Source organism: Aphanomyces astaci, assembly GCF_000520075.1.
Source record: "Aphanomyces astaci strain APO3 unplaced genomic scaffold supercont1.17, whole genome shotgun sequence".
NCBI classification, from domain to species: domain Eukaryota; phylum Oomycota; class Saprolegniomycetes; order Saprolegniales; family Verrucalvaceae; genus Aphanomyces; species Aphanomyces astaci.
In genome coordinates, this window is record NW_009798280.1 from 743,529 (window position 1) to 761,821 (window position 18,293).

Below are 18,293 nucleotides of genomic sequence, written 5' to 3' on the forward strand. Positions count from 1 at the left end.
CGCACTTTGGTATTGCAAATAGCAACCACAAGGCACAATCTATCGTTACACCAGTGTAGTGTGCTTAATCTAGTTGTAAAAGGCAATTTCATGATCACATTGTCGTTTGCTGAAATACGGTAAAGTACAAAATGTCACGGAATGGGGTGTCGAGTACTAGTTAGTTCATGAGGGTTCACACCACCCTTAGCCGCCATCTACTAGCTACTACTACTACTACGTACTAGTAGTAGTCTTCCTCTCTTCCTTGGTCCAGTTGTTCTCGGTTAACCAATATGCACGCCCGTCAGCGTTTTAGCCAGCACTGGCCCCGCCGACGTCTGGATCACTTGGCCCTTGTACGTGGCTTGTCGGTGGTCATCCGTTTTGAGGTCGGCGCTCAATTTTTCCCACACCTTTTGCTTCTTCATCTGGCCTTCCGACACGGGATCGCCCGACTCTGTGGCGATGAACACGCGCTCGCCATTCACAGCGCCTGCGGGGGGCTCCACAAACTCGACCTACCAAACACATCTCTCTTGATCAGCATACCATTCAAAATAGATGAAAAGCATCTATCTCACCACGTCGTGCGCTTCCGACGACGCACACAGCACCATCCCATTGGACTTGAATCCCCCTAGCTTGGCCGCCTTGATGTTAAGCAGCACGAGGCACCGACGCCCCGTCATCTCGGCCAGCGAGTAAAACGGTCGAAGTCCCGACGCAATCTGCACCGGACCAGACTCCAAACCAACGTCGATTTCTTCGCAAAACAGCTTGTCGCTGTCAGGGTGATGCCACGCCTTGATGATCGTGCCAACGCGAATATCGCAAGACGCAAACAATGGCAGGTCCTCCTTGGCTTTTTTGGCGGCAGGTGGCGGCGCGGCGGTCGCTTGCTTGGACGCGAGCGCCGCCAATTCGGCTTCGGACTTTAGCTACATATGGGGTACTTAGTCGTTGCAAGATGGGAAGAATGACAAGCGTACACAAACTACTACAGTATAGTCAGTCGTCAGCAGAATACTCGAATAAGGGAATCGATTACAAAACCGCCAATCAAATCACAAAATTTTCTGCCAATCCAAACGTTTGACCCGTCCGCATTATTGGGCAAAATCATATAACGTTATATATATTAATCGTTGTATAGTGTGTACAAGATTAACAATAGGATCAAATGGATTCGAAAGCTATTTGGTGAAACATCTCTCGCAAGTCCAAATATGAGTGAAATGCACTGTACCTTTTCAAACAAAATGTCGTCTTTGGTCACGTTCTTGATGGGGGTGCCCGGTACCAAGTTGTTGAAGTCGCTGCTTAGCAACGGCAATGTCGTCGGTGGCGTGTGCAGAAACCCAAACACCCGCGACGCTGTCGCAGGCATGAATGGAATCATAAAGTGCGCAAACACGTAAATCGCTTCCAAAATCTAACCAGCAAAAAGGCTCTTAACGCTGTTGATGTTGTGATTCGAATAACTTACGGTTCGCACCACAACCTGCTTGGCGTGGTCGTCCGTCATGTGCCATGGCGCCGCCGTTGTCAGGTACCCGTTGGTCGCGCGCACGACTTCGATGAACCGGAACACGGCTTCTTGCAATGCATACGATTGAAACGCCTAATGTATTCCGTGTTGGACTCGTGTTGACAAAAATATATATAAAAAGGTACTATATATATATATATACAGTATATATATATATTCGGGCACAACACGATGTAGAAAGCAGAGCTGTGTGTGGCAAACTGCAAATTGTATTAAACATGGTATGATGATGGGTATACATGCTATAAATGAATAAAGTCAGAAGCATATGGACATTTGAACCTAGTGTGATGTGCATTCAACCCATCACACTAATTTATGGTATCCATCTAAGCCAAGGCCAGAAGCATGGACATTTGATCTGGGTGAAATGACAAATTCTTTCGGACCCACTCAAAAGCAGCATATGGGGGACATTTGAACGTGGTGAAACAACCTATTCCGGACAGAGCATATATATACATATATATATCATGGACATTTGAACGTGGTGAAACGACAACAAGCTATTCCAGACCCAAACAAGAAGAACAAGATGCGTATGGGTGACATTTGAACCTAGTGAACAACATACCTCCTCTGTGGCCGTTTTCAACGCTACCACGTCAAAGCATGGGGTCGCCGGGACGTCGGGGACGTGGCCGTGGGCGTACTTGACGCTGAGCGCGAGCCCCCGATGTACGAGGTTGCCCAGCGTATCGTTCAATTCGGCATTGTGGATGTTGAAGAACTCGTCTTCTGAGAACGGCATGTCGGATCCGTACTTGGCGCCGCGGACCAAAAAGTACCGGAAAGAGTCCACGCCATACTAGTCAGTCACGACATGAGTCTGATTCCGACTCTGATTCGTTCAGAGCCGACTCAGATGGACCGATTTCTGATTCTGAGACACACCGTACCTTGTGAATCATGTCATACGGGTCCACGACGTTGCCAATCGACTTGCTCATCTTGGTACCGTCTCGCGCATTCACAAATCCGTGCGCAAATACGCGGGTGGGCAGTGGAAATCCCGCGCTCATGAGGATGCATGGCCAGATGACGCAATGGAACCACGTGATGTCCTTGCCGATAACGTGGACGCTGGCGGGCCAGTACTTGGACAACGCGCCGTTGGGGTAGTTGATGCCGTCGATGCCGCTGAGGTAGTTGGAGAGTGCGTCAAACCAGACGTACATGACGTGGTCGGGGTCGTTGGGCAGCGGTACGCCGTGGCGAAACGTCGTGCGCGACGCGCTGAGGTCGAGGAGCGGCTCTTCTAGGCGCTTCAAGATGCTCTGGCGGTGGGTTTCCGGCTGAAGAAACGTGGGGTTCGCATGGTAATGGGCGATCAAGCGCTCTTGGTACTTGGACATGCGGAAGAAGTAGGACGACTCCTGCATCTTCTTGAGCGGCGTGCCAGTTGTCGGGTCCTTGAAGTCGATCAGCTGCGCCTCGTTCTCAGTCACAAACGTCTCCTCGCGGACGTTGTACCATCCTTCGTACGTGCCCTTGTAAATGTCGCCGTTCGCTTCGGCCTTGCCAAAGATGAACTGCGCGAAATCAATGTGCTGCTTGCTCGTGGTACGGATAAAATGGTCGTTCGACATGTTCAGGTCCTTGGCCAGCTTCTGGAAGATGCCAGAGTACTTGTCGCACAGCGCGATGGGGGTCACGCCCTGCGCTTCCGCGGTCTGTGCGATCTTCTGGCCGTGCTCGTCCGTGCCCGTCAAGAAAAACACGTCGCGGCCGTACGTGCGATGGTACCGCGCGATCACGTCCGACGTGACGTTCTCGTACGCGTGGCCCATGTGCGGCTGTCCATTCGTGTAATGGATGGCCGTCGTGATGTAGAACTTCTCGCTGCGAGGCGCCTCCGCCTCCAACGCGCGCAGCTTGATCTCTTCTGTCTGCGCAGACACTTCCAGCGCCTCCACTTGCTTGTTTAGTTCGTCCATGGTCTGTGAGTCAGCCACAGAAAAATCTCGTTCTGCCAGTCACAGGGCAAGGGATATGGTTTCGGAGGGTTTCCTAATTAGGCAATTCTGGGCCTGAATTGAGGTCTATTGAAGGAATGATGGTCCACGACCTACATCCACGTTGAAATGCGCAGGATCGAATCGCCGCAAGGAATATGCAAGGAAACACAACCAAATCAATGAGTTACTCGAGAATGGTTAGTGTACTACGTAGTAGAAGTGCCAGTTGAACCACAGCCACCACCTCCACTACTGGCACAGCCACCACCTCCACTACTGGCACAGCCACCACCACCACTACTGGCACAGCCACCACCGCCACTACTGGCACAGCCACAGCCACCGCCGCCACCACTCGCGCAGCCGCCTCCACTGGCCGCGCATCCAGAACTGGTGGTATTCAAGTCGCCCAAGCTGACCATACATCCGCCGGCGCTGGTGAGTACGTTGCTGCTGGCGAAGCCGCCACCGCAGCCACAATTCATGATTCCACCCATGTCAAAGTACACAAACGCAGCGAGGCCACCGTCGCCCATGAGAAAGTTCTGGTGGGAGTATGGCAACCGCACACGGCCATCCATGACGGGCGTGCCGATCACAGCGACGCGGACATCGTTTGGCACGATCTGCTTGGCGGCAGGGTCTGGGAGCACGGCGGTCGCGAATGGCAGCACCGCATGCAGCGGAAATGCTTCGTTGACCCCGACGAATCGGCAGTCGTGCGACGGCACCCGCGAGTGCTTTCGCCACGTAGCCTCCTTGGAGTACATGGGATTATTGCTAGCGGCCTTTCCCTCCTTATATGCTGCGTAGGCAGGGGCGTGCGACGAGTACGGCTCATTAAACACTTGTGACCACAGAATGAATGTGTCGGCGTACGCGACTTGCAAGTCGCCTCCGCCAATCATATCGTTGTGATCGACGACGTTGCCGTTCATATGCTGGCGACAGAACTTGCCGTATTCGTGGGGGTTGTAGCTCTGGTGGGTATGCCAGACCAAGTCAATGTCGGTGGTCGGGACGAGCGTAACCCCTTTAACCCGCACCAAGTGCATGAACTTGTGGTACCGAACGATCGCGGCGTTGAGTACCAACGGGGTAGCCCAGTACGACAGGTTGGGGCACACTTTATTGACAAAGTCCAGTTGCCGTAGCATCGCCTGGACGAGGTCGAGTTGATTGGAAGGAGAAAAAAATGATTGTAGGGCCGCGCGAACTTGGAGTGTCAGCGCTTGGATGCCGGCGCGGCTGCCCTGCGGCGCGAGTTGCCGCATGCGCTGGCGAACTTCGTCCATGTACGATGACAGCTTGCCATCTGGCGGCATTGGCGGCATGTCCAGCACCAGCGTCACGGGCTGGTTGCGCAAGACACAAGGCATGACAAACGATGGGGTTTGCCGAATGAACGATGCGAGTTTGAACACTTGACGATTCACGGGGCGGTGGCAGAGTGCGCACACCATCGAGTCGCCCTTGATGTGTAGGTTGTACGCAGTGGTCATGTGAAACGTGTAGCTGCAGTTGGCATGCGGACACTTGGCAAAGAGGGACTTGATGGGATGCTTGAGGATAGGTGTGGGGCCAGCGCGCTTCTGGGTGTGCTGGGCGTACTGCACCGGGTGCAGCTTGTGCACGGTGTGACAAAAGCTGTCCACGGTCGGGTCGTGGCAATACGCGGCTTCCAAGTCGAGCAAATGCACATACAGCTCTTCCATGTTAAGGCACGACGACTGAAGGTCGTACATGGATTGCATTTCGGCCAAATGGAGTTGGACCTGTTCCACGCTCACGCGGGACGTGGCGACGGTCTCCGACGGCGGCACGGCGGCGTGGGATTCGACAATGTCCATCGCCACGCCAAGCAACGACGTTAACAGGTCCGCGTCGGCGGTCGGCGGGGACGCGGCGGCCGCCGCAAGCAGCGCGGCTTGGAACTTTTGCACGCGTGACACAGACGGACTCGACACTTCCAGCGGCCGTGACGACGGACGGGACCGAGACTCGAGCGCGTACACCACTGAGTCGGGTGCTTTCCGTCGCAGCGTGACGTCCGCGGCGTTGAACGTGTGCAGAATCTTCCCCACCGATGTATCCACGATCGTGAGCGTCGGCCCCGTGAGCGCAAACTGCCGCCACTCAAACTTGCTCGCCAAACCAAACAACAAACCCGACGACGACTTGACGAGGAAGTCCACGGCGTACTGCGAGTCAGCGGACATGGCGACAGGAACGCCGAGAGGCATAGAAGGAGACGGCGGTGGACTCATGGAGCGGTCGGTGGTCCTCGTGTTGAAGTGACGGGCAATTGGATTGTGATTGCCTGCATGTTTGGGAAATGGAACAATCCGTGGATGTTTTCGAGCTCCAATGGACTAGTACATCGTAGTAATACTATTAAGAGTACTACTAGTCATAGAAAATACTTCTTTAATGACTTCGTTTTTGTACTGGGAATTATTTCACTTTTTAGTTACTACTAGTGTCAAAAGTACGTACTACAAGTGAATACCGGATACCAAATATCCGGAAGGTCCAGATTCGTGTCTTGCCTGCACTGTGCCATGACGCTGATCGAGCCGCTCGAGTTTCGCCGAGTGCATCTTGCCATCCTGTTTGGCTGTGGGATTGTGTTCAAGGGGCTATGGAAGCACCTGACAGGAAGCCACCTCATCGTGTTCACCGTGTGCGTGGGGGGTCTGTACCTGGCCAAGCTCATGAAACCCAAGGACGCGCTCGACGAGGAAATTGAAAAACTCGACGCGGCATTGACCTCGTCTGACGGTGACGATGTCAGAACGTATGTCCGACCGACCAAGTTTATCGTCCCCGAGGCCGAACGGGGCTTGTTCACGTACGTAGTGCACCCTAAGCTAAGACTCGATGACTCATGCGTGCTCGTTCTCACAGGGCGAGGCAGCGGCAATATTCGTCGCTTCTGGGCGGCACACAAGCTCAACGGCGTAAATTCCTTCGAAAGAAACCCCAAATAGAGGACAAGAACGACCACAGCTTCGACGGCAACCCTGCCCCCTCGTCCATCGCGATGAATTCCGCGCCAACGAGCGAGGAAACGGTAGATACCGCAGTGCCAGAAGCATCGGCGACCGACACAACTTCATCCACCACCACCCACCGACGGCGGCGCTCCACACGAGCTCCGTTGGATCAATCGTGATTCCCAATCAACGCCATGGTGTACATTCGTCTCCATGCACACTATTAATACCGTAACATGATCAATTTATGATATTAATACACTGATCGATTTCTTTATGCTAAACGCAATGCAGCCAATCAGGAAGCTGAAATCAACAAATTACTATATGTAGCATTGGGTATTCATTCAAAATATGTAATAACGTAAACGGCCACTTTATGGATACTTTTAATGAGGCGTTGCTGGAGAATTGGCATAACTTCCTGAAAACTGGTCATATTTTGATTTCGATTCTTGCCAAGATGAAACGCAGAACAATCCAGTATGACTCACTCCATCGGGTCTTGAGGGGATTGTTGTGTGCAAAACAACCAATTTTCAAGGCAATTACACTTGACTTGAGTTGACGGTTTATGGATACTCTTTTATACTTAAAATATGTATGCTCTCTTGCATACGTTTTGCTAGAATAGGGTATTAAAATTAAACGGGTAAATATGTATTTGAGGCAGGTTATTGATTCAAAGAGTCGGCCGCACATACCACATTTTACCAAAAGACCCAAGATTACCTACCACAACGGCAAATCTAGCCACATCAAGTGAAGTACACAAAAGGTATGAATGCATTGCTTCATCTAGACAACAACACTGTCCACTATGTCGTATTCGTCTGATTGTGGAGACTCGTAATCTGAAGAGTCTGTCGATGTCGCTCCCGTCGCGCGCTTGGGTGATAAGTGATAAGCTGTATTATTTTGTGGAGGTTTTGCCGCTCAAAATCCTGGAGATTCTATTGGCTTATCCGACTTATCCATAAACCGTCCAAGTATCCATAAAGTGGCCGTTTACGTTATCATAAATTGATCATCGTAAAGTGCCAATTTAAGGCGTAAGTGCCAATTTAAGTCGTATATCGGATAGCCAATCACCAGGCGAAGTCACTGTGCATAATAGAACATCAAACTCAAACTTTTCTTTTCGCGCCGACCATGCCTGCTCCTCGAACGAGAGGCAGGTACACTCAAGAAGAGCTCGAGTTCGCTGTGAACGAAGTTCATCAAGGGCGACGTGGAACCGATGTTGCCCGCGATACTGGCATCTCCTACGAAACCATCATGCGAAAGGTTCGCCTGCTCAAGGCAGGCAAGGACCTCACGCCAAAGCGGCGTGGTCCCAAGCCACTGTTTGCGGACTCGTTCGAGCAAGACACAGTCGCGGGTGGTGTTCGTTGTACCAAAGTGCGCAGTGCCAAATTGAAAATGGTCTCCAAAGATTTCGAAGGACTCAGGAAACGTATAACCTGTTAGAATAAATAATTTCCCTGCCGAAATTGAATACCCTAATCGCAGAATTTCGATGCAAAAACGTAATACAAAATGCAAGGTTAAATTATACGACTTAAATTGGCACTCAGACCAAATGCAAGTGTGATTACAAAATTGCATTTATGCACCTCTAAATGACCTTAATACATCATGCCTCTGTTTTGATTGGGTTGTGGAGTGATTTCTCTACACGGGGAATGCCTCAGACACGAGATAGGGCCATTTTACCGAAGCAAAAAATTTGGTATGTCATAAATTGGCACTTTGCGTTATATTAATACTTGATGCTCCATTTCGGTTGAAAAATGTGATTATAACATTTCACATTTCATCTACTGTATAAGCATATCAAGTTTCAGAGGCGAAATTGGACTTTGTATCGACGAAAATGTGTCAACGTTTGATCAATTTACACATCAATTGGAGGTCTGGTTATAAAGGCAGTTTTACACAGGGCCATTTACTCGAACTAGGACATTTGGGTTAAAAAACTCTCCTAGCAAGACAAGTTTCATTTTTGATCAGATTTGTTGAATTCGGCCCTAATATAGCGCTTTGGGCCTGAATATTATTGCAATATTTCCGGTTACCAGACGGGCCATGAATTCGGCCCCAAAATGGCGTTTTGCGCCAGAATATTGATGTAATACTTCAGGTTGCCAGACGGGCACTTAGGTACCCCCCCCCATCATCATCATATCTATTGCCACTGCTTATACTGGCCGACATGGTACATCAGCGGCGCAATGAACAGCAGACTGTCCATGCGATCGAGGCAGCCGCCATGCCCAGGGAACAACGCGCCCGAGTCTTTGATTTGGGCTACGCGCTTCAAATATGACTCCACCAGATCCCTACAATCATATCATCGTTAAATATGCATGGTACCACCCCTCCCCCCAAGAATCCCCACACTAGATGGCTCACTCACCCCATCACACAGAGCACCCCCATACCCCCCCCCAAAGCCACTTGCTCACCGTAATGCAGCGGTGGCAACAAGTCTACGAATAAATCCCATATCATGCTCAGAATATGCCAAGGTATGTACATAATAGATGATCGCAGGACCTGGAGTTCCAATGATATGCACTATCGCAAACGCCCCAGTGACTGTGAGCATGCCAAACACTACACTCCCCCCAGCCCCTGCGGTGGTCTTCCCAGGGCTGATCGTGGGCAGCAGTTTGGTCGAGCCAAAAACGCTGCCCGCGACCAGTGCCCCCGTGTCGCAGAGCCACGAACACGATAACGTCATGATCTACAAATGAACGTGACACCCAATCCAGTGTAGCCAGGCTACCAACGATGACGTTATTTACGCACTTGGAGCCCCATGCCGTAGGACGTGGCATAACGAACGAGAATGGCGTGCGAGAAGCCACTAACGTTAGCATGGGTATAAGATGGAAAAAAGGTACACATGAAGAGTGTATGTATGTACTGGACGATGTAGGTCATTGCAACGAGGTCGAGAAAGAGGTCGACAATGCCGGCGTGGAGGGACGTCGCCTTGGATGGAGGACTTCTTGTCGTCGCCAAGAGCAAGTGATAGCCAAACACGACAACGTACCCCGCAGAAGTGGCAGCATCTAACGTTTGTGGTGGGATCTCTCACTCGATGACGATACTGGACACCGAATGCGTGGACCTACCATGAAGTGGTTTGCTTTGGGTGGCAGCCACTGCAACCAGACATCCCACGGAGACGACGAATGCAGCGTGCACAAGGTGGTTCTAAGCATCGGTACGTACAAGTGAAGACGACACTATGACCGCATGATGATGGCGGTACCTTGGCCTCTGGCTTTTGACCGACGACGTGCAACAGCAATGGAGGACACAGATTCAAGCGGAACTCGATCAGACACCCGGACATGATCACTGTGGCCAGCACCGCCGTGCCAATCGAACTTCCGAGCAAGTACATCGCCGCGGGGGCAGCCACCACGACAGTTAAGATGCGCCGTGTCCACTCCACGCCCATTGTTGTTCAAACTAACCTAGTGGCGACGGCATCCGTATAATAGAGGCGAAATCATGAAACGTACTATCCGGAAAACCATGCTGTCGTATCTCCCTTCACCTTCGCATGCCATTTGTTGTTATGTTATCGTTCGCTCCAAAATACTGGACGAGAATATTATGATATTATTAATAACGTTACTCGAACTTCAAGGTATATATATACTGTAATAGTAATAATAAAACTGTATTCTTAGAGCAACTCCACCCGTCAGTCTTTTACTATTAATAGTACAAAGTTGAGGTTTTTACGGATAACCCATACTATTATTAATAGTAGTACATATAGGACCAGTCAAGTCATACTAACCCCGATGCTCCCGAATGTGATGGTTATACCTTAAATGCACCTTATCATCTGTCTTGAACTCACTATTACCCTGTTTCGTCCCAGTGGATGCAGTCTCGTGTCGTTAACTCCTAAATATAAGACCAGCCCCAAACATCGGAGATGCTCTTTACTGTTAGGTTAGGCGATTTAAAATGGTTTTAGAATAGGCATAGTTTCGACGACAGATGAGAGGAACACACACGCAACTCGGTGGATAAAAAGTTAACGTAAAAAGAATTGGACGACCCAATTACACGCTATGGATCTTGGACTTTTCAGCGTTGAGCGAGGGCGTCAGCGGACTAGAGCCGAGGAGGTGGGGCACCTCTGGCGTCACAAGGTTGACGGGTTTGTCGGGTTTGTCGGCTGACTTGCGCGAGTTCTTCTTGCGAATCGCCATGAACGCCACGGCGGCGACAGCGGCAACGCCCACGACACCGACAGTGATACCTACGGTGTTGGAGCTGGTCTTGATGTCCTCCTTGGTGGTTGGCACGGCAGCCGCATCCGACTGGACCACGGCTTGGTGAACTTTCTCGCCCTCTTCGACTGGGCGCTGCGCTTCGCCCACTTGGTCGGGTTCGCATGGGTGGTGCTCTTCGCCCACTTGGTCGGGTTGGAATGGGTGTCGCGATTTGCCCCCTTGGTTGGGTTCGATTGGGTGGCGCGATTTGCCTCCTTGGACGGGTTCGAACGTGTGGTGCTCTTCGTCCACTTGGTCGGGTTCGAATGCGTGGCGCGATTTGCCCCCTTGGACGGGTTCGCATGGGTGATGCTCTTCGTCCACTTGGTCAGGTTCGAATGGGTGGTGCTCTTCGCCCGCATGGTCAGGTTCGAATGGGTGGTGCTCTTCGCCCGCTTGGTCAGGTTCGAATGGGTGGTGCTGTTCGCCCGCATGCTCAGGTTCGAATGGGTGGTGCTGTTCTCCCGCATGGTCGGGTTGGAACGGGTGGCGCGATTTGCCCCCTTGGACGGGTTCGAATGGGTGGTGCGCTTCACCCACTCCTTGCATGGGTCCTGCTCCTCGTTGGGGCACGCCAACAGCGTCCACTCCGGCTCGCAGCGCGTCCTTGTAGCCGCAGACAAAGCCGGTAGAGCGTTGCACACAGTGGGTGTCGACCTTGAGCACGCATCGGCCTTGGTAGGTTCCAGTAGGATGGAAACTTGGGGCGTCTTCGGTACATTTGGCTTCGGCGTGGGTGTTCGACGTCGGGCATTCGCCTGAGTGAGTGCTGGTGCACACGTTCGAGGACGCGAAGCAGAAGCGCGCGTCACCTTCCACGTCCACGCACGGGTCTTGCGCCCATCGGTGGTTGGTGCTGGTGGCACATACGGCGACGGCGGCGACAAAGACTACTCGCTTCATGACAGACACCTCGGACGTTGTTTTACAGAATGGACTGGATCATGAGGAGTTGGATTTGTGCCACATGTGCGTGATGAAGAATCGACACGACCAACTTGATTGGGATATATATTCTATTGCATTACGAGCACCAATGTTGTATAAGTTGGGTCGCTTGTTCGCAGTCTCTCTGCGTCGGGGTAGAGATTTTGGGCCATGTTCGCAGTCTCTCTGCGTTGGGGTGAAGATTTCGGGCCATGTTCGCAGTCTCTCTGCGTTGGGGGGAGATGCGGGAACAGGACACAAACACATCACTATGAAGAATTAAGGGTCCTTGACTCCTTCAAGCCATGGTGTACCATTGTCGAGGGGATACATGCATCTTTATTCAAGCTGTCACATGCGAGTCAACCAGGAGGAGTCAAACGGCGTGTACATGCGCGCGCGACAGTTACATATTGTATTATTATTGGCTTGAAGATCTTTATGCTGATATTTGTATTAAGTATGCGTATTTTTATTCATTCCCATAATTATTTATGTTCTACATATCCATCCTGCAGATTGTGCAGGCGTGCGTATGTACGTACATGCAGGAAAGGCGCGACGCAGGTCGACGATTTATCAATGCGTACTACACAAGGGGTCACGAAACTCTCCACTCCTCATAACAACAACCAATACTATCTACAACACCTTATTGCTTGTCGCCCGAATCAACAACTGTAGAGAAAGACAACTTTGAACTTGGCAAATTCGTCGTATTTCAAGAACAAGCGTGTATATGTGGGTAATATGCCTTATGCCAGAGAGAGCTGTGCATGCATAGGCCATGCTGTATAGGCTGCGCTAGTATTGGGCTATCTTGTAGTATCAGTAGGATTGCGCTAAGTATTACACAGCTCGAGAAAAGCGACATCAAAGTTGGTCCATTTTCGATATATGCGCATGTCGAGATGACCACGAAACATGCACTTGCGCAATAAAATAACTTGTCCGCAAACGTAATGCAGTATCCGGAACTGCTCAGTTTTCAATGTGAAACGGCGCGAGTTTTCTGAATATGCAAGCGCTACACTTGCAGTGAGCGATAGAAAGCGTATCAGTACAGCAACCAAAGACCCTCTCCAACAAGTTGGATGACTCCGAAGAAACTCCAGAATTGCTTTCGCCATCCAGAAACGCCTCGATTTTGGCCTTACATAATTGTATACCGCTTGGTGGGAAGTTACAGTAAATTTTGTGTACCTTTATAGACGGATAAAAATTGTACATAAGTGATAAATGTATCAATCATTTCCGTACAGAGGTAGGAAGGAAGTACTACGTAGTAGTGCAGTATAGTAGTACCATTAACGTTAGAAGACGTAAACGATGAACACACGAGGAGACTGCGCCTAAAGCGTTATTTTGATCTAAACCTTTGTATATGGATAATTCTTCTAACTGTAAAATCAGTATAGCTTGATATAATTAGGAGGAAAACACAGTGAAAATCAATCATTATTCCGGACAGTTTTGTCCCATAACTTTAAGGGTATTCTAATTAGGGCTCTCTAATGAGTGAAATCAGGTTCCTAATAAAAGTATCTATTTGGAAGTATACCTACAGTATGGTCCAGGCAATAACCTATTTTGCCCGAGGTAAATGCTCAAAAAGCCAAATCAATCAATCATTTCCGTAGCGAGGTACGTAGTGATGCTAAAGTAAGCAATCATTGACTGGCCGAATTTGATTATGCTTGTTTGGAGCATATCTCATGCAGTATATATAACCAGCTACATTTTTATATATCTTCAGTCCAAGCACTTTACTGTTAGTTCGATGCAGATAGCAAGCATTTAAATGTTTGGAATTGAAGTGTTATAATTGTAAAGATGACCACTTCAAACAGTTACTCGTGGATTTGCCGAAATATAGATTTGATCATCAACTAACGTGACCACCTCTCATTGATCAGCCGAACTTGAGGTTAACTTGAGGTCCCTTCATTTGAGCATACCTCGTTCACTTTAAGTTGCCACTTCATGAAAGTGGTGCTTTCGGAATCCCTGATTCATCCTCTATTATATGACCTGCTTACAAATCAATTTAAAGAGTTCGAACTTTGGCAAATAAATTATTGAAATGGGCGAATCGGCTGATCCATGATCAGCCGATTCACATACTTGTTTAAACTATTGAATATTTCTACCGGTAGAGTTGAATATGAGGTTGAAACTCTATAACTACTACTGTACGTAACGTTTAGTAACATAATTCCTTGAATAATATTAACTAACCAAGGGTTTCATTCCTGCGGTAGATAGTTTGATCCAATCATATGCAATTCGGGAAATCAATGATGCATCAGCAAAATCAATGTTTGCTTACCTTATAATCGAATGAGTACAGTACTACAAGTACTACTAGTACGGTGCATACTTCACTTCTACAGTACTAGTAGGTACTCCGATTAGTGTTCTGTTTACTGCTCCACGCTTCAATCCGTAAATCCGTTTACGGGGAAGTACTTAAAATGCATGAATGCGTAGTACTACGTTGTACTGTATCATTAACAGTATAGTGTTTTTCTGGCAAACACAGTACGTAGTACTGTACTGTGTTTGCCAGAAAAACTCGAAGAAAGTAGCACTCGTGAATAAAATAAATTTTTGAAACCTGGGAATTGTAGCAATAGATCCAATTGGATAAAATTGACAGCATTAATCATTGATTGTGCTCAGCTGTGATTGGCCCAACTCAATTTGAAATTTGAAACTTGGACGTCCATGTAAAATGGCATTTGACGAAACGCTGCGGCGTTACACCAACGCTAAGCTTTTTTTGGATACTCGACGACGCCGACGACTTATTTACGCGACTCTGCATCGTCGCTCATTGCAGCAGCATGGGCCACCAAGGACACCAGGCCATGGCAGCCCACATGCAAAAAATATTCTACATCCGCGAGCTTGATACAAAGCTCACGGCATGGACGCAGACGTGCTTGCTATACCCGCATACTAGGGGTGACAGGGTCGTTCAACGACCTCAACAGTATGCTTGGCACGCGACGCACCGAAACGAAGGCCTACAATTCGACTTCCTATTTATGGGCGAAGCGTGGCGAAGTCTGAAGTACGTCCTGCTCCTAAAGACGAATTGACCTACTACGCCTACCAGCACAGTACAACATAGTGCCTGCATATTGCCCATGGCGCAACGGGACGGTCGAACGAGTCAACCGCGACATTTTGGGACTCATGCGAATCATGCTGAGTGAAACAAGACTCAAGCAAACAGAATAGGATTATCTGTTACCGCTTGTACAAGCCAACATCAACCGAGCGCCGGTGGCGACGCTGGACCACACAAGCTCTATGGAATGCTTCACAGGCTTGGATCCGACCACAGCGCTCATCGTTGGTAAAGTCAACGTGCGATTATCGAAGACTGGTTTTTCACTTGATCGACTGGAAAGAGAAGAAACTACGGCAAGCCGAGGAGGATCTACGAAAATCAACAATCGTCGACAAAAGACGCGCCGCCGAAAACAAGTGAATGCTTGAGAAGACTGACCAAAACGAAATGAAGGTCACAGAAGGAGAGTTTGTGCTTTGGTCACGCGTGGACGAGAATACACACTACACCAAGCTGACTGGTCATATGGATTGGCCGCTTCCGAATCCTCAAGTGCCTGTCCTACTCGTGTGTCATAGAACACTTGATTACGGGGGTGCAGCACGAAGGACATCACTCACAACTCAAGTTCTACGCGGAAAGCCACTTTTAGGTCACTGAAGAAATTATCGACCACGTCAGAGCAAGGGACCACGCTGGTTGTTGACCAAACCCTGGTTCTAACCAGTGGGAATTACTGATCCGATGGAATGACCTAATGAGCCTCGAAGCAAGCTGGGAACAGCTCCCGGCGATGCACCAGGAGATCCCATCCTTGGTGCAGTCGTTTGCCGACCAATTGCTAAACGGCGCTATACGCGAAGGGCCGGGCAAGACCCTAGAACGGTTGTAGAGTACCCACCTTCATATCATTATTGCGAGTTGTCTTACACGAGCTAGGTGCCGGACACGGGCATGGGGGAGTGTTGCGTTGCCAAGATGGACATACCCGTAGTCCTAGCACACACTGGACGCGCCTTGCTGGAGCCATTCGGGCGGTCAGGCGCGGTGTGTGGTGCGAGCAGGAAGGGTTAGGGTCAGGAAAGGCGAGGTCTAGTCTCCGTTGATTCGTGGAACCACAAGGGGATTTAGACCTGGAGTTAGTATAGGATCAGTTTAGTCAGTGAGTAGCTCAGTTCTAGTTTTGCCTCCAACTTCCGCTTCCCACCGAGAATTCTTCATCGGCCTCAAGTGCATTAACTTGAACGAGATGGCCATGAATCTTTTGAAGCTTGCCTTCAGCGACTTTAACACACCCTTTGATGGCATGCGGTGTCAACCTTGCAAACGCACCTTCCAATGGCGTTTAACTTCACTTCCGCAAACTTGGTCATGTCAGTGGACTGGCGACCAGCATCGCCTTTGACAAGGTCCCACATTATCTCAATAAGCTGTAGGTTGGAATGATGGGGTGGAGTGAATACAACTGTATGGCCACAAAAACAAGGAACACGTTGGCCTCGATGTACAGAGCCTGATTGGCCCAAAGAACACGTTTGTAGTCCGTGATACTGGCTTGAATCCCGTAACCGCTGTACGCTTGCAGCAACACGTCGTTCCGTCGGTGGCTGGCTGGTAGCTTGACGCCCATGTAGTATTTGGCGTTATCCATAACAACCAGAACGCCGGCCACCCCAATTCAGTCTAACTCATCCAACAACCCGCTGAACCAGTTGACGTAGTATGTACGATCAAACATACCATGGTAGCTTGGCGATGCTCTTCCCACCGGTGAATATGCCGACGCCCTTTGTGTTTTTACTTGGTCTCAAGATCAAGTTCATCGTTGGGGTCATACAAGGTGTGATTGCGGCACTTGTAGTGATGGTGTATGCATGACTCGTCCGTGTACACGATGTGGGGGCGTTGTTCAGATGCGACGTACGGTTGCATCAACTGGAAGTAGGTGTCACGCGCGAAAGCGATCTTGTTCGAGAGGTGGTAGGTCGACGATCGTTTCCGAGCGCCGAGCTTGTAACCTTAACGGTCGAAAACACGTTTGACGGCTCGGAGATTGGCTGTATACCCCTTTTTGTCGTCTAAGTTGAAGTCCAGTACACACATTTCGTTGAGAAATACTGCGACGTCAACTGCTTTCGTACGAGCCCTTGTAGCGCGGCGTTCGCGGACCATGGTTTGTACCATTTTCACCACATCTCTGGGTTTCGGTATCATGTGAGTCGTCGTGTTGGATGGCGGGGTTGCAATAGTGACCATGCGTGTGTCCAATACTTTGCATGGCGGGGTTGCAATAGTGACCATGCGTACGTCAAATACTTTGCATGGGCAATCTGGTTTGCCGCTACGTGTATGTCTTGACTTCGGAACCATGCGTGAAGACGAAGGATGTCAAGACGCTCAGTTCTGGTGAATGTGCGGTGACAAGCTTCCTTGACAAATTCAAAACATGCCTCGATAGATGGGTCCATGGGCATCATATTGCTTAAAGACTAGTTTCTTGGGAACTATTTTTGTCCGTGGCTGTGTCTATTTTCAACCTTCCCAGGATATGAAATTATATCGTACCATAACATGAAAGGTCCGACCGATAGCGGTCATCTATGAATAATACTGGGGTATACTTAATTCAAGATAAAGGCAAGGGCTAAAGCTATTGTATGTGAACAAATACTGCGAGTACATCATGTCTGCAAAGCTATCTCTTCATTGACGAGAGGCTACGCATACCTTGTCCAGATATAAACTTCGTATACCTAATGTATAACCTAGATTAGTAGGACTGTTCCTCCAGCAATACAGTACTATGTATGGCAGTACTGTAACGCTGTAACGGTGGGTCGGACGGACCCTGGTGAATTATTTTACCATTATCAGTATAACTTGATGTTTGTATGGGCATAACCCATAATGGCCACAAAGGTCCGACCAATTATTCATAGATGAACCATTCTGGGTACCCAACCCTACCCTATTCCTACCCTAACCCTCACACTTTTATTGGTTGGAAATTAAACTAAGAGTGACATGATTGGCTAGAACAGGAATAGAATTATGTGATTCGCTAAATTAATGTCATACAAATAACAAGTGAGGTCGGAGGTGACCCATTATTCTACCATATAAACTGTATATATACTGTTAGACCTTGATAAGACCAAAGGGTGGGACCATAAGACCACAACTGGTCCTATATACTATTAATAGTACCTCTTAGTAATTGTCCGCAACAAAAACCTCAACTACTAGTATTACAGTCCAACGCGAAAGGTTATCACCACCATGTTTTTCTCAATTTTTTTCCAAAGTATTGAAAATTAAATTAATCCAAAAACATGCCCAGATTTGTATACTAAAAACAAGCATTTCTAGCTTTGAATTGCAATAAAGTTCAAAATATTGAGTGAGCAGTGAAAAAAAAAACGTTTTTGCTCCGACGCAAAAGGTTATAACCACATGGTGACTGACGCGTTCAAACCACATTTGGCCACGTGTATA

The 18,293-nt window shown here is 49.1% G+C and overlaps 9 protein-coding genes across 10 annotated transcripts; 3 read left to right on the forward strand and 6 right to left on the reverse strand.

The window, feature by feature from the left end:
* Positions 1-132: 132 nt before the first annotated feature.
* Positions 133-3,535, reverse strand: H257_08088 (methionine-tRNA ligase). Its single transcript, XM_009833870.1, has 6 exons — positions 2,431-3,535; positions 2,106-2,339; positions 1,469-1,603; positions 1,229-1,414; positions 564-920; positions 133-500 (listed from the first exon to the last, which is right to left on the reverse strand). Exons 1-6 carry the CDS (start codon positions 3,466-3,468, stop codon positions 267-269), a joined length of 2,184 nt encoding a protein of 727 aa, XP_009832172.1. The 5' UTR covers positions 3,469-3,535; the 3' UTR covers positions 133-266.
* A 104-nt stretch (positions 3,536-3,639) lies between these two features.
* On the reverse strand, positions 3,640-5,855 carry H257_08089. Of its 2 annotated transcripts, none has more exons than XM_009833872.1 (2): positions 3,758-5,855; positions 3,640-3,733 (listed from the first exon to the last, which is right to left on the reverse strand). In XM_009833872.1, exons 1-2 carry the CDS (start codon positions 5,754-5,756, stop codon positions 3,696-3,698), a joined length of 2,037 nt encoding a protein of 678 aa, XP_009832174.1. In that variant the 5' UTR covers positions 5,757-5,855; the 3' UTR covers positions 3,640-3,695. The 2 variants fall into 2 exon arrangements, with proteins under 2 accessions (XP_009832174.1, XP_009832173.1); XM_009833871.1 differs by having other exon boundaries at positions 3,651-3,757; positions 3,782-5,855.
* Positions 5,856-6,020: 165 nt separating this feature from the next.
* Positions 6,021-6,750, forward strand: H257_08090 (hypothetical protein). The gene is made up of 2 exons (XM_009833873.1): positions 6,021-6,340; positions 6,397-6,750. The coding sequence occupies exons 1-2, from the start codon at positions 6,051-6,053 to the stop codon at positions 6,662-6,664; spliced, it is 558 nt and encodes a 185-aa protein (XP_009832175.1). The 5' UTR covers positions 6,021-6,050; the 3' UTR covers positions 6,665-6,750.
* An 887-nt stretch (positions 6,751-7,637) lies between these two features.
* Positions 7,638-7,955, forward strand: H257_08091 (hypothetical protein; the record flags this gene model as incomplete). The annotated part of the gene is made up of 1 exon (XM_009833874.1): positions 7,638-7,955. One exon carries the CDS (start codon positions 7,638-7,640, stop codon positions 7,953-7,955), a length of 318 nt encoding a protein of 105 aa, XP_009832176.1.
* A 649-nt stretch (positions 7,956-8,604) lies between these two features.
* Positions 8,605-9,994, reverse strand: H257_08092 (hypothetical protein). Its single transcript, XM_009833875.1, has 7 exons — positions 9,769-9,994; positions 9,629-9,710; positions 9,418-9,565; positions 9,300-9,357; positions 9,045-9,234; positions 8,905-8,977; positions 8,605-8,827 (listed from the first exon to the last, which is right to left on the reverse strand). Exons 1-7 carry the CDS (start codon positions 9,958-9,960, stop codon positions 8,674-8,676), a joined length of 897 nt encoding a protein of 298 aa, XP_009832177.1. The 5' UTR covers positions 9,961-9,994; the 3' UTR covers positions 8,605-8,673.
* Positions 9,995-10,579: 585 nt separating this feature from the next.
* Positions 10,580-11,695, reverse strand: H257_08093 (hypothetical protein; the record flags this gene model as incomplete). Its single annotated transcript, XM_009833876.1, has 1 exon — positions 10,580-11,695. The coding sequence occupies one exon, from the start codon at positions 11,693-11,695 to the stop codon at positions 10,580-10,582; it is 1,116 nt and encodes a 371-aa protein (XP_009832178.1).
* Positions 11,696-14,565: 2,870 nt separating this feature from the next.
* Positions 14,566-15,690, forward strand: H257_08094 (hypothetical protein; the record flags this gene model as incomplete). The annotated part of the gene is made up of 3 exons (XM_009833877.1): positions 14,566-14,788; positions 14,991-15,094; positions 15,526-15,690. The coding sequence occupies 3 exons, from the start codon at positions 14,566-14,568 to the stop codon at positions 15,688-15,690; spliced, it is 492 nt and encodes a 163-aa protein (XP_009832179.1).
* A 285-nt stretch (positions 15,691-15,975) lies between these two features.
* On the reverse strand, positions 15,976-16,428 carry H257_08095 (hypothetical protein; the record flags this gene model as incomplete). Its single annotated transcript, XM_009833878.1, has 2 exons — positions 15,976-16,130; positions 16,332-16,428. The coding sequence occupies 2 exons, from the start codon at positions 16,426-16,428 to the stop codon at positions 15,976-15,978; spliced, it is 252 nt and encodes an 83-aa protein (XP_009832180.1).
* A 167-nt stretch (positions 16,429-16,595) lies between these two features.
* Positions 16,596-17,054, reverse strand: H257_08096 (hypothetical protein; the record flags this gene model as incomplete). The annotated part of the gene is made up of 2 exons (XM_009833879.1): positions 16,596-16,816; positions 16,940-17,054. 2 exons carry the CDS (start codon positions 17,052-17,054, stop codon positions 16,596-16,598), a joined length of 336 nt encoding a protein of 111 aa, XP_009832181.1.
* Positions 17,055-18,293: the final 1,239 nt, after the last annotated feature.